This window comes from Rattus norvegicus, chromosome 2 (genome assembly GCF_036323735.1).
Source record: "Rattus norvegicus strain BN/NHsdMcwi chromosome 2, GRCr8, whole genome shotgun sequence".
In the NCBI taxonomy this organism is placed as follows: Eukaryota; Metazoa; Chordata; class Mammalia; order Rodentia; family Muridae; genus Rattus; species Rattus norvegicus.
In genome coordinates, this window is record NC_086020.1 from 45,984,119 (window position 1) to 46,003,528 (window position 19,410).

At 38.5% G+C, this 19,410-nt stretch overlaps 1 protein-coding gene across 13 annotated transcripts in view; it reads right to left on the reverse strand.

Moving 5' to 3' along the window:
• Ddx4 (DEAD-box helicase 4) overlaps positions 1–19,410 on the reverse strand; it is a 54,924-nt gene that overhangs the window by 22,945 nt on the left and 12,569 nt on the right. For 3 of the 13 annotated variants that reach the window (XM_039102182.2, XM_063281724.1, XM_039102183.1), the window contains exons 4-10: positions 18,194–18,271; positions 13,473–13,550; positions 11,303–11,353; positions 6,030–6,089; positions 1,782–1,883; positions 794–874; positions 284–340 (exon numbers count right to left, since the gene is read on the reverse strand). In XM_039102182.2, coding sequence (XP_038958110.1) covers positions 284–340; positions 794–874; positions 1,782–1,883; positions 6,030–6,089; positions 11,303–11,353; positions 13,473–13,550; positions 18,194–18,271 — 507 coding nt within the window. The remainder of the gene's footprint in view (positions 1–283; positions 341–793; positions 875–1,781; positions 1,884–6,029; positions 6,090–11,302; positions 11,354–13,472; positions 13,551–18,193; positions 18,272–19,410) is intronic. The other 10 variants (XM_039102187.2, XM_063281729.1, NM_001077647.2 and 7 more) reach the window with 5 other exon arrangements.

Here is a 19,410-nt window from a genome sequence, read left to right on the forward strand (position 1 = left end):
TTGAAGTATTCATTGATGGACTTTAATTTTCAGGTTTCCTAATATAAAGAAAACTCAGTGAGTATCTTTTGTATGCATTTACAAATAAATGCTCCTACCATATGTGAGTCTTACAATAGAATTGCTAGATCAGAAAGAAAATAACCTGAAAACGTAATAAGCCATGTGAAGGTCATAGTCATCAGGTGTGTAGAAACAATGATGATTACCTTTATGCTAAAGAAAATGAACTTAAAGATTACAATAGATGTAAGCTGAGAGAAGTCAGTCAGTAAGAGCTCACCTCGGCCATTCCCACTTCTGCTCTGGAAAGTGTCACCACTGCCTGTAAAACATTGCACTGCAACACATTAGAGGAAACGTGCCTCCCGGCTCTCCCTCCCCTCAGATACACAAGGAGAAGATAACTATATTCTACAGTCATTCAATAGCATTCCTAGGCCTCTTGATTTGTTTATAGAATTCATTTAAATCTTGCTCCTTTTAAGGCATTTTTCACTTTTTTTTCCCACCTCAAATCATACATAGCGTTTCTTTGAAACCAACGCAAGCCTACTTTCCTTCTTCCAACTTCAGTCCCTGCTCCCATCTCTATTGTCAGCCCACTCTAGAAAGGTAACTCATCATGCACTAACTTTCTAGGGGAGGCAAAGGCACACATGTGCCTGTGCCTGCATAACTAAGATCCAGGGGAGGTCGTGAGCTAGCCTTGAGATATACCTAACCATGCCCTTGTGCTAAAATCATAAACACGTTATGAATACCAGTGCTCAGTAATGGCTTCATTTCTCACCTGAATCACTTGCTGCTGGTTTCCTAGAACCAAAAAGGCCACCACCACGCTGTGATCCCTGATCTTGGTCATATTCACTATCTTTATTTGAAAGAAACAGAATTTGATTATGTTACTTTTACAACATTTTACAATAATTTAGCAAAATGTCCAAGACTGGTATTACAGGTTAAAAGATATATAAAATTGTATAACAAGAATCACAATGTATATTTTTTAAGTGTCACAGGAAGGATTTCTCTACAAATTATATACTTCACTGACAAATAACTTCCTCAAAAATCAATGTCATTTTATAAATAAGTTAGGGTGAATCTTATCCCCAACCAGAATGGGACTTTTATTGTGCATAGAGACCACACTGTATCATCTCACTGCCTGTTCACCAAAACATCATCTCTGTCCCTACTCCCACCACTGCCAATCTAACACTGTTGGCCCTGTTCCCATCATAATCTAACACTGTCAACCCTGTCCTTCAGAGGCCTGTATGTTTTAATAAAGGGCAATTTATTCAACTTTACACATTTGAATATTAAATTACACAATGAATATTAAAAATTTATTAATGCCATTAGTTTCCAAAATTACTATTGAGAGACAAATGTATTCTATGTGATTTATGAAAAATACTTTCTAGAAAATGTTAGCTATCAGAATGTAAAGTAGAAAGGCCGTGTTGGTGAAAGAATGTATGAAGGGGACAGATATATAGAACACCATTTATAAGGTCAACCATCATTTTCAGCCTCCAAACACTTAGTAATATATAATGCTTTATAAAGACTTAGTAGCACAAACTTCTGAAAAAAGTGTTCCAACTTAGTATTCAGTTGCCCCTGTTTCTGAAAATAATGATACATGATACAGAGTGGTAACTTGTGTCTGCTACTCTACTAAAATCTTCATATAATAGCAACTTTGTACATTGGGTTTTTAAAAGTAATTTCCAACAAATGAAGCACATCTTATGCAATCCACTACTAACTTGGTCTTCCTAGACCAAATCCTCCGCGGCAACCTCGGAAACTACCTCTTCCACCTCTTCTGAATGGGCCTGAAGCTTCCGAATCATTCCCATCTGGATAGCCTACATCAAAACACACACAAGAACAGCACAAAATAACAACAGAGGGATCTTGGAGACATGGTAATGGAATTTAACATTTTAAGATTTAAATGGCTTTACTCTTTTTTTTTTTTTTTTTTTTTTTTTTGGAGCTGGGGACCGAACCCAGGGCCTTGCGCTTGCTAGGCAAGCGCTCTACCACTGAGCCAAATTCCCAACCCAATGGCTTTACTCTTAACTAAAGAATTGAGAGTTAACTTTTCAAAAGTCACACATTTGAGCTATAAACTATTATTCTTTACTGATACAGATATTGGTATGACAAAAAAGGCATTGCTTTTTAGAATTATTGAAAGGGCGTAACAATTAACATATAGACTATTGACAGATTAAGGACTAGGCTAGTTAATAAATATGTTAATATTTTTTACTCAAAACTGAGTAAAAGAAGCATGTTGCTTGAATAGCACAGCAAGTTGTTACAACTACACTATGAGCTGGATTTTTACTATGTACTACCATATTAAATGAATCCAAATTTATATTTGCCCCCTATAAAAATAGACACTTTAACAAAAGCACAGGAACCAGGTACATGTAAAGTCTCATTTTCTGTTACAAATTACAAGTGAAGTATGACTTCCTTTAATGAAAAGGTAAATCACTTTCAAACCAAATGCCAAGTACATAAAAGATGTTTAGTTTATGTATTTGCTATTATTTATAACAACACAATGATTGCTATAATCCAAAATCGTATATATTCAAATTATTGACAGATTCTATTTTGAAATCGTGATTATACAATAAGAGCGAGCATGGGCTGAGATGCAGCTCAGCTGCAGAATTCTCACACAGCATGTAACAGAAGCTGTGCTCTGTCCTCGGCATCACCAAACACAAATCAAAGAAAATTCAAATTAACATACTAGCTAGCCTAGCCCTTAATCTGTCAATAGTCTACATGTTAACTGTTATGCCCATTTAATAACTCTAAATTATTCACATTTTTTAAAAAGGTCTACCAACTTTCTCGCTTTTTATTAAAAAAAATTCTCCTGAACTTTTCTTTTTCTAAGCAGAGACTATTTCCATAAACATCATCAAATAAGATACAGAGCAAATGTATAGATTTAAAATATAATAAAATAAAGCCCTATGGACCTTCCATTCAGCTTAAGATTAATAAACTCCTAACACAACTATGTCCATGGGGGGTTGGTTTCTCTCAAGCACCTCTCTCCCTCAATGACCCAACCAACACTGCCTTGCATCCTCCTTATTTTATCGATGTACGCAGACTTCAGAATCGTGTACAATCTGCTGGGGAAGCACTGGGAAGCCATTCCACATTTCTTCTGTTAGCTTTTCTTGTCTACTCCTGTGCTCCAGCTTATCTGAATCTATTCTCTTACCTGCTTCCTACCTTACTTGTCTTCCCTTAAGGAACTCAGCCTACTAGTTTCCCACCAAATAAACTAGCTGTACCTCATACATCATGGTCTACTTTTATTGTTATTGGGTAATAAATGCTTCACATTTTGACTATAGGCTATAAATTGAGAAAAATCAAAGGTTAGATATCTATTGCTAATTCATTTTTTATTGTACCTTATTTAATAAGAGAAATCATCTATGACACAAAGGCTATAGCATAATTTCTGAGTTTCTTCTGGTCTGACTAAATGACCAATCTGTATGTAATTTCAATGTATGATGAAAAGGCATCTAGTCTATAACTTTAGGATGTAAGATTACAGACAGACTGTGATGTGAAACTTGCTAGCTGGTATACAAAGCTACATTCTTAGTGGTTTCTGGTTTGCTCACTCCTACTTTCTGAAGAAAATGAAACGAAAACATACTAGGATTCACAAATTTTTCCCTTATAATATATGTCCTTTTTTTTTTCTTTTCTTTTTTTCGGAGCTGAGGACCGAACCCAGGGCCTTGCAAGCGCTCTACCACTGAGCTAAATCCCCAACACAGTATGTCCATTTCTAATATTAAGTTATATTTTGTTTCCCAACTCTGTATCAATTATGTTTGGGATGATTCTCTTTTCAATTCTTCGATGAATACATCTACTAATATTATGATTACTGACACATGAATTTTTAATTCTACCACCTTATGGTGTGTTTTTTGTCTTCGATTTTTTTCTAGTTTTGTTGTTTTCCTTTAGTGTTCTAATTAATTCATGAACACCTGAAGAAATGCTTTTCAAAGATCAATTATTCATTTCCAAATGCAAAATGCAAAAGATACTTTCCTTGTAAAGCTTGATTTCTTTGGGGTCTGGTATTTCAGCAGATGTTTTGGCCATGGAGATGGGAGTTAAAACTTTTTCTTTTAAGATTTTTTTTTTGTTCTTTTTTTCGGAGCTGGGGACCGAACCCAGGGCCTTGCGCTTCCTAGGCAAGCGCTCTACCACTGAGCTAAATCCCCAACCCCTAAGATTTTTTTTTTAACATTTATTTATTATGTATACATCATACAGCTTTCTGCCTGCATGTATGTCTGCAGGCCAGAAGAGGGCACCAGACCTGATTATAGATGGTTATGAGCCACCATGTGGTTACTGGGAATTGAACTCAGGACCTCTGGAAGAGCAGACAGTGCTCTTAACCTCTGAGCCATCTCTCCAGCCCTCGAGTTAAAACTTTTTAAAACTGAATTATATCATTTTTCCTGTTCCCCTTTCTCACTCCAATCTTTCCTGTGTACTCTTGTCCTTGATTCTTCTCAAAGTCATGGCCTCTTTTTATTTAATTATAGCATATGTAGATGTCTAAATTTTAATGAAATAATAAAACATACACTTTCATTTTGTCCTTTCTCTGATTATCCTTCAGTTTTACTTAAAAACAACTTTTAGCTGGGTATGGTGGTGCATGCCTTTAACCCCAGCACTTAGGAGGCAGAGGCAGGTGGATCTCTGTGATTTCTAGGCCAGCCTGGTTCACAGAACAAAGTTCGGAATAGCCAGGGCTACATAGAGAAACGCTTCAAAAAGAGAGGGGGAGGGGGAGGAGAAGGAAGAAGAGGAGGAAGAGGAAGAGGAGGAAATCTATAAATTAATCTGACTTAAAGGTAACTCAAAGATATTCACCATTCTCCAGAAAACAATCTTTTCCATAGTTGGTGTCAAAAATCTGGTTGTTAAAAACGGGAAAAAGCAGCAGGACTGGGGATGCAGCTCAGTAGTGGGGAACCCAGGGGGACACTGAATTGGATGACTAGCACTGGTTTTTTTTTTTTTTAAACAAACAATGCTAAACGATGTACTTAATTAGGCTGGAGAAATAGCTCATCGGTTAAGAGCACTGACTGCTCTTCCAGAGGTCCTGAGTTCAATTCCCAACAACCACATGGTGGCTCACAACCATCTGTAATGGGATCTGATGCCCTCTTCTGGTGTGTCTGAAGAGAGTGACAGTGTACTCACAGACATAAAATGGATAAATAAATCTTTAAAAAAAAAACTTAAAAAAAAAAGATGTACTTAATTTCATTTTGCCCCACTATCACATCTTTGCAAAATTATAATGCTTAACTTAGGAGACAGACTTTCTTCAATTTGGAACTGGGTGATAGCTTTGCTAGTGAGGGAGAAGAGCCTGGTGTTCAGACAGTCAGCTAACTATCTCAGGGGAGTTCCTAACAGAAAAGTCTTTATCACAGATGGGGACACATGAGCTCATTCTACCCTAAATTCACTGGGTTTTTCTTTTCTGAAGGTATTACTGTTGCTGTTGTAACATGTCTCCCTATATATTCATGAAATATAATGATTGCTATACAATGTCACCTCATATTTGTAGAATTATCATAAGATCTGAACAAAAAAGTACAATTTCTTGCTTCTGCTAAAAGTCTAGTGACCCTTTTCAGAGACAAATACATTCTCAGTTATCTAAATTGTAATTGATCAAGATACCTCTTCTGTAAATTATGCTATTCTTCAGATCCTTGGGAAAAAACCAATCTCCAATGACACTGGATCTGAAGAAGTGAACTACCAACAGTCGCTTGAGTATCAGAAGCAAGAGCACACGTCAACGTATTTTTGTGAAGTTTTCATTACTTTTCTTTCAGCCCTCCTAAAGTCAGTTTTGTCAGTTTATTTTTGTCTTATATACAAATTGTTCAAAGCACTGTCCTTACCGCCTCGCTTGGAAAACCCTCTGCTCCGAGTCTGAGTATCTTCACAGTCATTAGTAGACTCTTAAATAGAAATGTAAGATGTAAATAGCATCTAGGTCGCTTTAATGACATAAGAGCTACTGTAACAAGAATAGTTTTCACGTTGAAATATAAACATTGATCCTTAAGATAATTTTACTGGGAACACAAAAACATTGCTCACAGTAAATTCCCTATACAGTAAGTACATATGTGTGTGTATGTGTATATATATATATGTATATATATATATATCATTGTTTAATGTCAAGCGTTTGACTGAGCATGCACTATTTGCCCACTGCAAAGCTATACAAAATGCAAAATGAAAAGCATCCACAAGTAATCAAACGGATCAGAAAAGCATTTATAGGCTATTAGAGACACATGGCTGTTTTATTTAAAATGTCATTTCTTAGTAATTCTAGACAGTGCTGCTTTCTTAAATCCATGCAAACTTTTTCTCATTTTTTCTATTTAATTACTCAATTACTCAATGGCTTTTCTATTTCAATGACAGTACAACTATATTTCTAGGGCTTCTCTGAACAGTGGTGTGAGGATCAATCAATCACAACACTGATGGATGATCAAGTGAGCTGGGTGAGAGTAAATGCCTAAGCTCCATTCCCAGAGTTTATCCCCCAAGTGCTGAGTGATAACAAAGAATGCTCAATTCTTTAAACTTTTAACGTTATAGATTATTAATATAACTCTAAGCTCTCCAGAAGTTCTGAAACAACATATTTGGGAAATATGGAGATAGCCTCAAGGTATCTGGCACATGTCACTGAGGTCCAGTATTCAAGAACTTTAAACAGACAGAAAGTCAAGAGGCCAACAGCTTATGGGACTATCATCTAAACTCCTACACAAAAGTACCCGTCTAACTAATATGCTTTGTTTAATTCTTTTAAAAACATTATCCTGATACCTAGCTGAAGGCCCTCCTTAACTATTTGAGCTTTAGCAGCCAGCATATTTTTATATTTATTGGTTCTTTGGGGATTTCACATCATAAACCCATACCACATTTGCATCACATTAGCGTCCCTGTCCTCCCTGACACCTTTTCCCCTGCCCCAGCAAAAAGAAAAAGTCCAATTTATGTCATCTATATATTTATTGGGGCATGATCAAGCTCTCGGGGCCCTGCCCCCTAAATAAAGCTGCGCCCTTTTCTCCTGCATCCCTGCTGGAAGTCATCCACTGTGGAGGGTGAAACCCCAGCATCCTATCTCAGGACTTAAGAGTTCTCTCTGATGCTTCCTGTCTAGGCTTTTCCTACTTTGGGGAAGCGTGGAGGAAGGCTTGAGGTAGAGGTAAGGGTTGCCACAGAAGCCTTCTTTCTCAACTGTGCATCTGAAGTCATCAGTATCACTAGAAAAATGGCTCACTTGCTCTTTAGAGAAGATGAGGAGCCTTGGCTGCAGTCAGTGTGCATTCTGAAGAGCCATCTAATGTGGGGCCTGAAAATCATGCACTTGAAGGAGCTCATCCAGAGCAAGAGTGAGGTTGAGACGTGTCCAAACTCCAAAAATCTCATCCTGAGACTGGCAGGAATAAGACTGTTTGCTCCTTGCTCTGGGCCAGCATGTCTCAGGGCATATACATAAGCCTTACACCCCTCCACCACCACCATCACCCTTAAGGTTAGTTACATACCTGGTGACCAGATTACAGGTAAGAACATGTCTAGATAGCATGTAGATTTCCTCTTCATGCAAATGAACATCCCCCAGCACCTTAGTCCCAGTCAACGATACACACTCACCCTGAAAACTTCTCACTCCCCAAGATTTATATAACCCTCATTTACCTCCAAATAAAGAGAGCTGTTTTGCTAAAAAAAAAAAAAAAAAAAAAAAAAAAAAAAAAAAAAAAAAAAAAAAAAACTGTGGAGAAGGCCATTTCTTCTGCACCCACGAAGACCAAACCCCCGTAAGATAGCCCCCGCCCCAGCTAAGCCCCATTCCTTCCAGTGCAGGCCCAGTGCTCAGTCACTCAGAGGTAAGCAGACCCAGGCCAGCAATCTAACACAACTTTCTTGAAGAAGATTTAAGAAAGAGTATTGGGAAAGAAAGAGCTTTTAGAAAGAAGACTGACTCTGAGATAAAGAGGTGAGAGCCTGCTTTAAGAAAAATATCCTATAAATCAGTTTAGGATATTTTGATGGTTTGCATATGCTTGACCCAGGGAGTGGCACTATTAGAAGGTGTGGCCTTGTTGGAGGAAGAGTGACATTGTGGGGGTGGGCTTGGAGACCCTCCTCCTAGCTGCCTGAGGATGCTCAGGCTGTTCCTGGCTTCCTTTGAAGATGTAGAACTCTCAGCTCCTCCTGCACCATGCCTGCCTGGATGCTGCCATGCTCCTGCCTTGATGATAATGGACCAAACCTCTGAACCTGTAAGCCAGTCCCAATTAAATGTTGTCCTTTATAAAACTCATGCTGGTCATGGTGTCTGTTCACAGCAATAAGACCCTAACTAAGACAGATACATATGTCTTTTTGTCATTTTAAGAAATGGAATAATGGCATTAGGCAAACTTGGACAAAAACCAAGTCTATACTATATTCTAACTTCTTGTGAATCTAACTATTTTAGAAATAAGTTTAAAATAAAAAGTTATCTTTGTGGATCTGGAAGATAAAGAGAGCTCAAATGAAAATTAAATAAAATTAAATAGCTAAAACCTAATAATTACATAATATAAAAATGTGGTGTATAACCTATGCAGCTGGCACTGTTCTAAAGGGATAACTCATTAATGCACTCTTTCCTGTCTGCCTTCCTTCCTATTGGTCAGAAACAGTCTGACTGTATTTGCCAGGATGGTCTTAAACTCCTAGGCACAAGGATATTCCTATTTATTTTGCTGTGTTGTGTTTTGTTCTTTAAGACAGAGTCTCTCTTTATAAGCTAAACTGTTCTAGAACTCTGGCCTCAAATGAATAGAGATCCACCTACTTCTGCCTCCCAAGTGTTGTGATTAAAGGGATGAGACACACACTTGGCCTGACCCTCTTATCTAAGTGTCCCTAGAACTAGGACCAGAAGACAAGCCATCACACCCAGTTTTATTCTACTGCACTAACTTTAACTCTTAGAAAAACCTTGTCCAGTGACTATAATCCTCATCTTATCAACAGAGAAAACAATTTTAAAAAGTTAAACACCATTTTTAAGACAACACTACCACCAAGAGGATGATCTGGGTCTTAAACTCCCAAATATCTGCTCCTTATCCCTATACTATGCCAAGCGAGGCAGAGAGCCGTAAAACACTAGTGTTGCAAGCAAAAGCTGCTGTGGCAATCTTAAACCCATTCCTGGATTTGTCCACAACTGTGAGACTGGAGGACTTGATCCATAAGTGTCACTTTTCTTCTTTGAGAGGAACTAAGAAAAAAAACAGAAATAGACAAAAGCAAAATCCATTTTGGAAAAAGCACTCCTTAACATAATGAAAACTTGACTTATGCTCTGCTGTTATTTGACCTCCCATTGCTAGAAAGTATTCAACTGGGAATCGTGGAAAATCTGTGCTTAGATGGAAATTATCTTGATTACTATGATGGTCAGGCTTCATTATCAACTTGACTGGATTTAGAATCATGTAAGACCACAACTCTGGACATGTCTGTGAGAATGTTTCCAGGGAGGCACAAGAGATTAAGAAGAAGAAACATCTATCCACCCTGCATGTGGCTCTCACTACCCCCACGTGCCAGCGTCCTGAAGGGAATAAAAAGAAAAGGAAAGACGAGCTGAGCGCCATAGCACCCACCCCCTGCCATCTCTCCACTGTATGTGCAACGTAACGAGCTACATCACACTCCCTCTGCCATGCCCCCCCCCCATGACAGACTACTGACTTCTTGGAATAAATTTCCTTAAGTTGCTTTTATTACAGTAATGTGAAAATGCAATATAACCAGTAAGTAGGTTAAAAATTACTAGGGTAAGACAAAAGTACTCAAAACTAAAGAAATTTTTAAAAGATTCTTTTCCTCTTCAACACTAATTCTCCATTCTATGTTTTCTTTTGAATGAGACAGGGCTAAAAGCAATGGCTGGAAGAAACCATCTTATTTGACATGCTATAATCCAATCCTAAACCTGGTATGGTGGCTCATACTCCCAGCACTGCACTCAGAAGGCTGAGGCTGGAGGACTACCACAAGTTCAAGGCTGTCTTGGTCTACAGTGCAAGCCCATGTCTCAAAAGCAGCAGACTACCCAATCTCAATTTTAAAGGTTTTAGGGATTATGTTTAGTTTTAGCTTTGATTTTGAGAACCAAAGTATATAATAAAATAAGCCCCCTATTCTTTTTCCTCCAAATGCTGGAGATGGAACCCAGGGTCTTGTGCATAATAGACTACCACTGAGCTCCAACCCAAGATCAAATCTCAAATACCTAATTAAGAAATGACATTTATTAAATATTTATCACAAATGTTAGTATTGTACTCTGTTCTTTACTGACAGCCTAAGTCCCTAGCGTATAAGATGGACGGCTCCCATTCTAGAGTATATAAACACTGACTTAAGAGTGAATCCCTTGCTTTAGTTATCATTAAACTAGAAGGTAAGCAGGGCTGAGAAATCAATAAACTCTGGAATTCAATGTCAAACAAAAAACACATCAAAATCACCAGAGATGCACTTTACATACAAGTTCCAAGACCCCACACAGACCTTGTAAATCAGACTCGATAAAGCAGTTGACAACCTGGTAACATCATTCTGTTCTCATCATGCTGTTTCCCAAGAGCTTGGGTACCTTAGACATTTTTTTTACTCAGAGAGAGAGTAGTTTTCTCATTATTTCCTCTTAAACTTACTTGAGTTTAAATATAAAATGGGGGGGGGGGGATTATACATGCCACAGGGCACACATGGAGGTCAGAGAGCAACTTTCCGGAATCAGTCACTCCCTTTCCACCACATGGTCCTAGAGATTGAGCTCAGCTACAATTACCCCACAGTGGAGTTTTAATTCTTGACTTACTTTCCTACTACCTATTCTTTTTCTCAAAGGTTGTACTTTATAGGTTAAGCTAAGACGGGTGGCAAAACCAAGTTAAAGGTGCCTGAATTCTTTCTCTACGCCCTTGCCCAAGGTCTCTACAGCTGCCTCATGAAACCGAGCATGATGTAACACGGAAGTGAAGTTAGGACTGCCCATCTGAGTCTCTGGCATGTGCTTCCAACAGTGTAATTTTAGAGCCACCACAGAGACACAGCTTACCTTTCCAGAAACCAGAGCTGTCACCTTCTTCAAACTTGTTATTTAAAAAACCTGTACAAAATAGAAAACAAAACTGCAACTTTCTGAAAGAATTTCTTTTATCTCTATAGTTTAAAAAAAGTTTCCATGACTGGAGAGACTGCTCAGCCGTGAAGTGCTCTCTGCTCTATTATAAGAGCCGGGGTTCAGTCACGCATGTCAGGTGCCTCACAATGTCTCTAATTCCAGCTTAAGGGATCTGACACCCATGACTAACCCCCTGGGATGTGTGCAGAAACACATATAACATGCATGTACACATAAATATAAAATATATTTTAAAAGGTTTCCAGGGACAACTAGTTATGAGGAGCCTACAGAATGAGATAAACTCTGTAACTATACAGACACAGGATGAGAACTAATTCAAATAATACTAGAACTTCTCCCTCTATTAGATTATTAGCTCTTTTCTTTTAAATTTAAAATTGTTTCAATAGACTTCATATATTCCATATATTCCCTATATTCCCCCTTACATGCATAGGCAAGACAACAGTATGTATCATAACCATTATTTGCTTCCCATTCAAAATATTAAAAATAAGTAAGTTTGGGGTTGAGGAGATGGCTCAGTTGATGAAGTGCCTACCATGTAAGCATGAAGGGCTTGAGTTCAATCCCCAGCACCACCATGAAAAAGTCACACACATGTCTATAATTCCTGCACTGAGGAAGCAAGAACAAAAGGACCCCTGGAGGGGGTTGGGGATTTAGCTCAGTTGTAGAGTGCTTGCCTAGCAAGCTTGAGGCCCTGGGTTCGGTCCCCAGCTCCTAAAAAAAGAAGAGAAAAAAAAAAAGAGGACCCCTGGAGCTTACCGGCCAGGCAATCTGACCAGATCAATAAACTCTGGATTCAGTGAGAGACCTGTCTCCAAAAAACTGTTGATTGATAATCAAATGTTCTTCAGTGTAAACGTCCTCAAAGAACTAAGTGCAGTAGTGCATGCCTGTGGCCCTAGGTGTCTGGAAGGTAATTAGAGCCATTACTGAGTTCCTGGGTTAGATACCTACCTGGGCAGCATAGTGAGAGACCCATCCTGTCCCACTCTGTCTCAGACATACAGAAAAAGATATTCAGGGATACATACCTTAACAGTCAATGTCAATATGGAATGCCTATCAATCATTATCTAAACTGTATTATAAAAAACTCAGTTACAATTGGGTCTGTTTAATAGAAGAACCATCCAGTTACTTAGACAGTTGTTCAATTTATCTATGATATGTGTGTTATCTCAAGTCACGGAATATCTGCAGGTTTAACCAAATTTAAGGGTTTTCATAGCAATAAAATACAAGGGAAGTTTAATACACAAAACAAGTATCCAAGTATTCACTATATGATTGACAAAAAAATCCTTTAGCAGGTATTTCCTTTTAAAGTATACACGTAATCTCTAAAAGGAATATTATTTCTACAAAAAACTAAGTTTTAAATTATTACCTTCACTTTCAATCTTGAAAGCTGCTTGTGGAAAGGACTATATTTACATTTACTCTACTGCCCTCGCCACTGCTGCTCGCTCTTCCTCATTCCCGTGATCAGGAAGAGTCAGTACGAGTTTCTAAGACAGGGAAACTTCCGTCTGTCCATTACTGGTCCTCCTTTGCTCAGCTACAGATGAGCACGCTCCCTACAGAGGTACAAAACCAATCTCCATGGGAACTGGGAGCCCTGAGTAGTAAAGAAGGGAAGAACTTAGGCTTGTGCATAAGGAGAATCGATGACAGCACAGCAAGAGGAATGGCTGTTTTATTAAAAGGCAAATAAATGGAGGGCCAGCAAGTGCTTGCTGCAAAAGCCTGATTTGACTTTAATCCTGGGAACGCACACGGAGGAAGGAGAGAAGCAATGGCTTCAAGTTGTCCTATGTCCTCCACGCATGCACTGCAGTACATGTGCAATCACACACACGCAGTAAGAATAAAATCTTCTTTAAAAGACAAATGGAACACACTGAACGTACCCACAATAGCATGAACTGCCGCCTTTATACTACGCCTATATGAAACCACTTTCTATGAGCCTCATGATTTCTACATGGCATACACTTTTTGTGCTTTGTTTTCTAAAAAAAAAAAAAAAAGTCAACTAAAATTTTGGTTGTAAAATATTACAAGTAATTACCTCTGTTTCCAAAACCCTTTCCTCTTCCAAAGCCACCGGTTGTAGATGTAGTCTCTCTTTTACTAGACTCGCCAATATCTGAAAAATTTTAGGTAGTTAAACTCAACAGGAAAAATTAATCAACAAAAAATAGGGATGAAATAAATCTTCAGGGTTAGATGACTGTTACAGATGCTAAGAAAACAGTAAAAGAACTTAAAGATAAGTTATATACTTGCAAGGTTTTCTTTAATTATCAAGTTATGATTCCAAAGTCAAAATCATAACTCCACTAGTGGTAAAATGTAAGTTGTACTCATGTTTCCTTCTATTAGGAATTCACTTCAGGGTTCCTTTGTACTAAATTCTCCTCACCACAACAGACCAGAGCATTACATTCAGCCAACATGATAATCTTCACTATTGGAAAATTTGTACTATATTCAGTATTTATATTGTTCTATTATTTACTTTTCTAATACCTCAATCACTCCCAAGCTTCCTACTTTAAAACCATTTTTTACACCTATTTCTGTGTGAGCATGCATCTGAAGATCAAAGGGTGAACTCTATCCTTGCAATAGGAATTAAGCTCAGGTTGTTGGGCTCAGCAGAAAGCACCCTTATCTGTGAGTCACCTTGCCAGCACCTCACTTTGTTCTCTTTTTGAGACAGTCTCACCATGCAGCCCTGGCTGGCCTTGAACTTAGAGATCCACTTGTCTCTGCTTCTCTGGGCTGAGATTAAAGGTGTATGGCACCACCCTTAATTATTTTTTGCTGTTGGTAGTGGGGTGTGTGTGTGGTGTAGCCAGGGCAGACTTATGCAAAGATCAGAAGATAACTTTCAGTTCATACTCTTTTTCCAGTCTGGAATTGGGGGACTGAACTCAGGGCATCAGACACATAGCAAATGAGCCAACCTGCCAGCACACTAAATAACTCCATTTTCATACTGTGAACATCCAGTATTTTTTCTGTATCCTACCTTCCTATCGAAGACCAATTCCTCTGTGAAGTCTTCTCTAGTACTCTAATCAAGTATAGCCTTTCCACATTCCCAACAGCATACCACTCTCTGTACCCTCTTCTTAGTAATGGTCCATGAGTTTCTCAACCAGTAAGTTAAGAATCAGGCTTAGAAGGACAAACCACCTACATAGGATACTGAGGTAGGAAAATCCATTGAGCCCAAGAGACGGGGACCAACCTGGGCAACACTACACGAATCTCATCTCGAAAAAAGAGAAATAATCTTAAGATCCGAAATACAAGGAGAATAATTGGTTCCTGTTATAGTATTTTCATTAATTCTTAGGGAATTTCATACAGTGAATTTTGAGCATATGCATGGGTACATGCATGTGTGTACATGTGTGTGTGTGTGTGTGCGTGCACACACACACACACACACACGCCCTACCTTATCCTCTCTACCTGGAAAAGAAAAGAAAAACAGAGACATCCAAGTCAGCATGCACTGTCACTATAAACTACAATTATGAAAAAGCATTCTCTGTGATCCCTATAAACTGTCTTAAATCTCTAACATTCCAGTTTAGAGGTGCTGAAGGAAAACTTCAAAATTATATATAAGTACTGTCGCTGTCTTCAGACACACCAGAAGAGGGCATCAGATCTCATTACAGATGGTTGTGAGCCACCATGTGGTTGCTGGGAATTGAACTCAGGACCTCTGGAAGAGCAGTCAGTGCTCTTAACCACTGAGCCATCTCTCCAGCCCAACTTCAAAATTCCTAAAAGCCTGTATTAACTACATATGCCAACAACCAAGTATTTTCATCATATCTTAAGAACTGTATGTAATTCAAGAATATAAAGATACTCAACCATAATTTGAAGGGCATAAAAAGCTAATCAATGTTATATTTTAATTCTAAGAACCAAATTAAAAGCACACTAACACACATCAAACTACACAAGTTTGAAAAACACTACCAAGATTAAACTGTATAAAATTCTAGGTCAGTCATATGGAAAATAGCTTATGAGATTATATGTAGTATCAAGGTAATTGTTAAAGTTATTGGCACTCAACCAAACGGGAATTTTTGGTTTTGTCTAAGACAGATCTTACCGTGCAGCTGTGGACTGGTTCTGAACCCACACGCTGCCAAGCTTTCGTAGTGTTAGGACTATAGCTGTGTATTGCCATACACATACCAAACAGAGTTCTGTTTTTAAACATCAACAACATGCACTTCGACCTAAACATATAAAAATAACTGTGACAAAATGTGTTACACTGGCCTTTTCTAAAGGTACTACTGAGGCCAGGCATGTTAGCACGTGCCTTTAATCCCAGCACTAGAAGAAGATCCCTGAGAGTACAGTCTTCTACTCTTATTATTTAGAAGCTTCCATCAAAATGTATCACATAGGCTCTTTAAAGTTTGCAAATGTAATTACACTGTTAATTCTCTCCTAAATATAATACTGAGATATTAAGTATTTGTATTGCCAGTAGGAGCTGGCAAAACCAACCTTTGAACCTTTTCTCTCACATAGTTGAGACGAGTGTGGTGCACATGCATATAATCCCAGCACTTAGGAGGCAGAGGCAAGAGGTTCAGAGCTTTTCGGTTTATGAAGCAGACAGGCCTATAAAGTAAAACTCTTTAAAATGGGAAAACAAAGCTAAACAAAATAAAAAACCATCAATTATATGATCCAAGTCAGCAGTGTATACTAATGTAAACATTTAAAAACAAAATGTACATTAATATTTGAAAATCATGCTAACAATTAGTAGCAAGATACTCAACTATAAATTCAAATTTGTGTTTATATATTAATAAGAAATTAGGTTTTCCAAATGAAATACCTTAATTATGACAACATAGTAGAGCTGGCCCAGATGGTGAAGGCACAAGTGAGCCAACCCGAGGGCGTGAGAGTGGAAGAGCTGGTCCAGCTCCTTTACAGCCACAGCACTGGGTGAGCTAGCCAGGGCAGCGCTGAAGAGCTCTCCCTGGTGGTGCGTAGGAGAGCTGGCAGGATAACAAACAGCTACCACCCAGGCCCAGATCCAAGGCTTTAAGTTGGCCCATCCCCAAAATCTCATCTATTGACTGCTGGAGCATGTGAAAGCTGATCCTGCTGATCCAAAGCTGCAGCAATCTCATGACAGAGGGCAACACAAAAGATACCCAAGAGGAGTCCTGGCAAGGAGTATTGATGGTGTAGCGGAAGTCAGAGGCCTCGAAACCAGACCAATGACTCACTGCAATGAACATTTGTAAGTGAAGATATGTGGACAGAAGGGTATACTGTGGGACACACTGTGACACACTACAGCTTCCACAATGAGAGGTTTGCTATGCTTTTTTTCTTTGGTGGGTGGGTTGAAAAGGTAGAGGGCAGATATGAGGGGAGGGAGAGATGAATGGGATTGGGGTGAATGATATGAAACACACAAAGAATAAAAGGATATATATGTGTATATATGTATATATGTGTATATATATATATATATACACACACACAGAGAGAGAGAGAGAGAGAGAGAGAGAGAGAGAGAGAGAGAGAGAGAGAGAACAAAGAGAAAAGGTGAGTGTTAGGTATTTTTAAGTTGCCATCAGTGCTAGAGATGCTATACCTTGAAAGACAAAAAGCTAATAAAGGTTCAAGTTAGCCTGACATTTGGTTCCATGTTATTGCATTATAATAAAACATAGTATCAACTATTAATTATGGGGAAATGAAGGTATTTTGCTCTGTAACTACTAAACCCAAGTGTCTGTAGCTTTTTGTTTGTTCATGCGTTTGTTTAGACAAAGTTTTGCATGCAGCCTAACATGGTCTTAAAGTCAAATCCTCCTGCCAAGTGCTGGAATGACAGTACACATGACAAGCTTTGACAGCTTAAAAATGTCACTTCAAAACACAACACTTTGAAGGTAAAGGTAGAAAGACAAGAATTTTAAGGCCAGCCTCCGCTACACAGCAGATTCGAGGGTAGTCTGTGATACAGGAGACCCTGTCTCAAAAATAAGTAAATAACTTGTTAAACTTAGTACTGATGAACTAACAGAAGTATCTCCCAGACTGCTTTTTGTTAAGAAAGCGAACACTCAACAAGGCCTTCCACCCTAACCTCCAAAGGTTTTTATAACATTCTTCTCACATCAATTCCTAGAAACAGGAATTTGAAATTAAGCAGCAGCTGATTTGGGGGACCACTCTGCTTCTCTAGTTCACTTAGCTGTCTTATAATACCAGGGAGGTAAAGCAGAATAAAGTACTTGGGCCTCCACTACCAGCCCTTATGAGGGCCACGAGCTCAGCACTGGTCCGCACTGTATTGCACATGGAGTTTATGGCCAACCTTGGTTTAAGGCCAGCATGGATTATACTATGTAGAGTTTAAAGCTGGTTGGACATGCTTGTCTTTGTTTCTCTGCCCCACACTCCCACACCCGACAATAAATAAAAATTAACTTGCCAGGCAGTGGTGGTTAGGCCTTTAATCCCAGCATTCAGGAGGCAGAGTCAGGTGGATCTCTGGGAGTTCAGGGCCAGCCTGGTTCTACAGAGCAAGTTACAGGACAGCCAGAACTATACAGAGAAACCCTGTCTCAAAAAATCAAAAACACAAACTCATTATAACAACAAAACCTACCATGCACTGAGTTATAGAAGACTTAGCTTTGTACCAAATAGGCAATCAAACCCTATGCCATTATTCAACAGTTCAGAAGCTTAAAGAAAGATGACACTTACCTCTGTTTCCTAAATTTCTTCCAGAGGAAAATCCACTTCTCATGAAATGATCTCTTCCAGAAGGTCCATCTTCCATTTCTAAGCAAATAACATTTCAAAGCAAGTCAAATAAAAATATGTATCCAATTTTAAAGCCTTTTCAATATGCCACACATATAATAGAGAAATTTTATTAACCAACAAGAAAAGTTGACAGATTCAAGCTACTTGGGAGGCTAAGGCAGAAGAGTGACAAATCCATGAACAGTCTGAGCTACAACATAAGTTCAAGGCCAGCTATGTACTGAGATACATTCTCAAAACAAAATTAGATTACAGAGTTAAAACAGGGCTAGGGATGTATTCGTGGTATCCCATCTTGCTTAGCATGCATGAAGCCATCTCTAGTAAAGAAGAAAATTGCTAACAAAGAGCCTAACTGAAAAATGGGTTGTGTTTGTAAGTAGTTCTTGAGAAGAATACCCATGGTCCACTGCTTCTACAAAGACCTGTTCACCAGCCTAGGGATGGCTCCAGTCACTGTGAGCTAGGCTCTCTTCTATCAACCAGCAATAAAGAAAATGCCCCACAGACACAGTCACAGAGCAGGATAATCACGGTAATTCTTCACTGAGGATCATCTCTCTTCTAAGTGACTCTAGGCTGTGTCAAGACAATGACAAAAACTAACCAGGACACAATAATTAAAAGCAAGAGACAACATAACAGGATTCTCTTTCTAAGAAAAATGAAAAGAAATCAGATCAAGTATAACTTTAACAAAATGAAAATGTACAGAAAGCAAGGACAGATAAGCAAAGTCAAGCAAGCCTGTGTCTCCACACAACAAAAAATATGTAAATATGCATCCATAAAATACAAATGGAATTTGATACAATTATGTCAAAATATATAAAGAAATCTAAAATCAGTCACTCTCAGTGGTTGGCAAAACCCAGGGGCCAAGATTTTAGATAATTTTGTGATAATTTAGTTCCTTCCTAGCTTTTTAAATTTTTGACAAAGTTTATGTAGGTATCAGTTTAGTTTACATTCACTTGACTAGATCTGCCGCAATAAGAAAACAGCTTCCTAGGTCCAAAGGCTACATTCACAACCATAAAATAGGGGTTGGGGATTTAGCTCAGTGGTAGAGCGCTTGCCTAGCAAGCACAAGGCCCTGGGTTCAGCCCCCAGCTCTGAAAAAAAAAAGTCAGCAGTTTAATTCACAACCATAA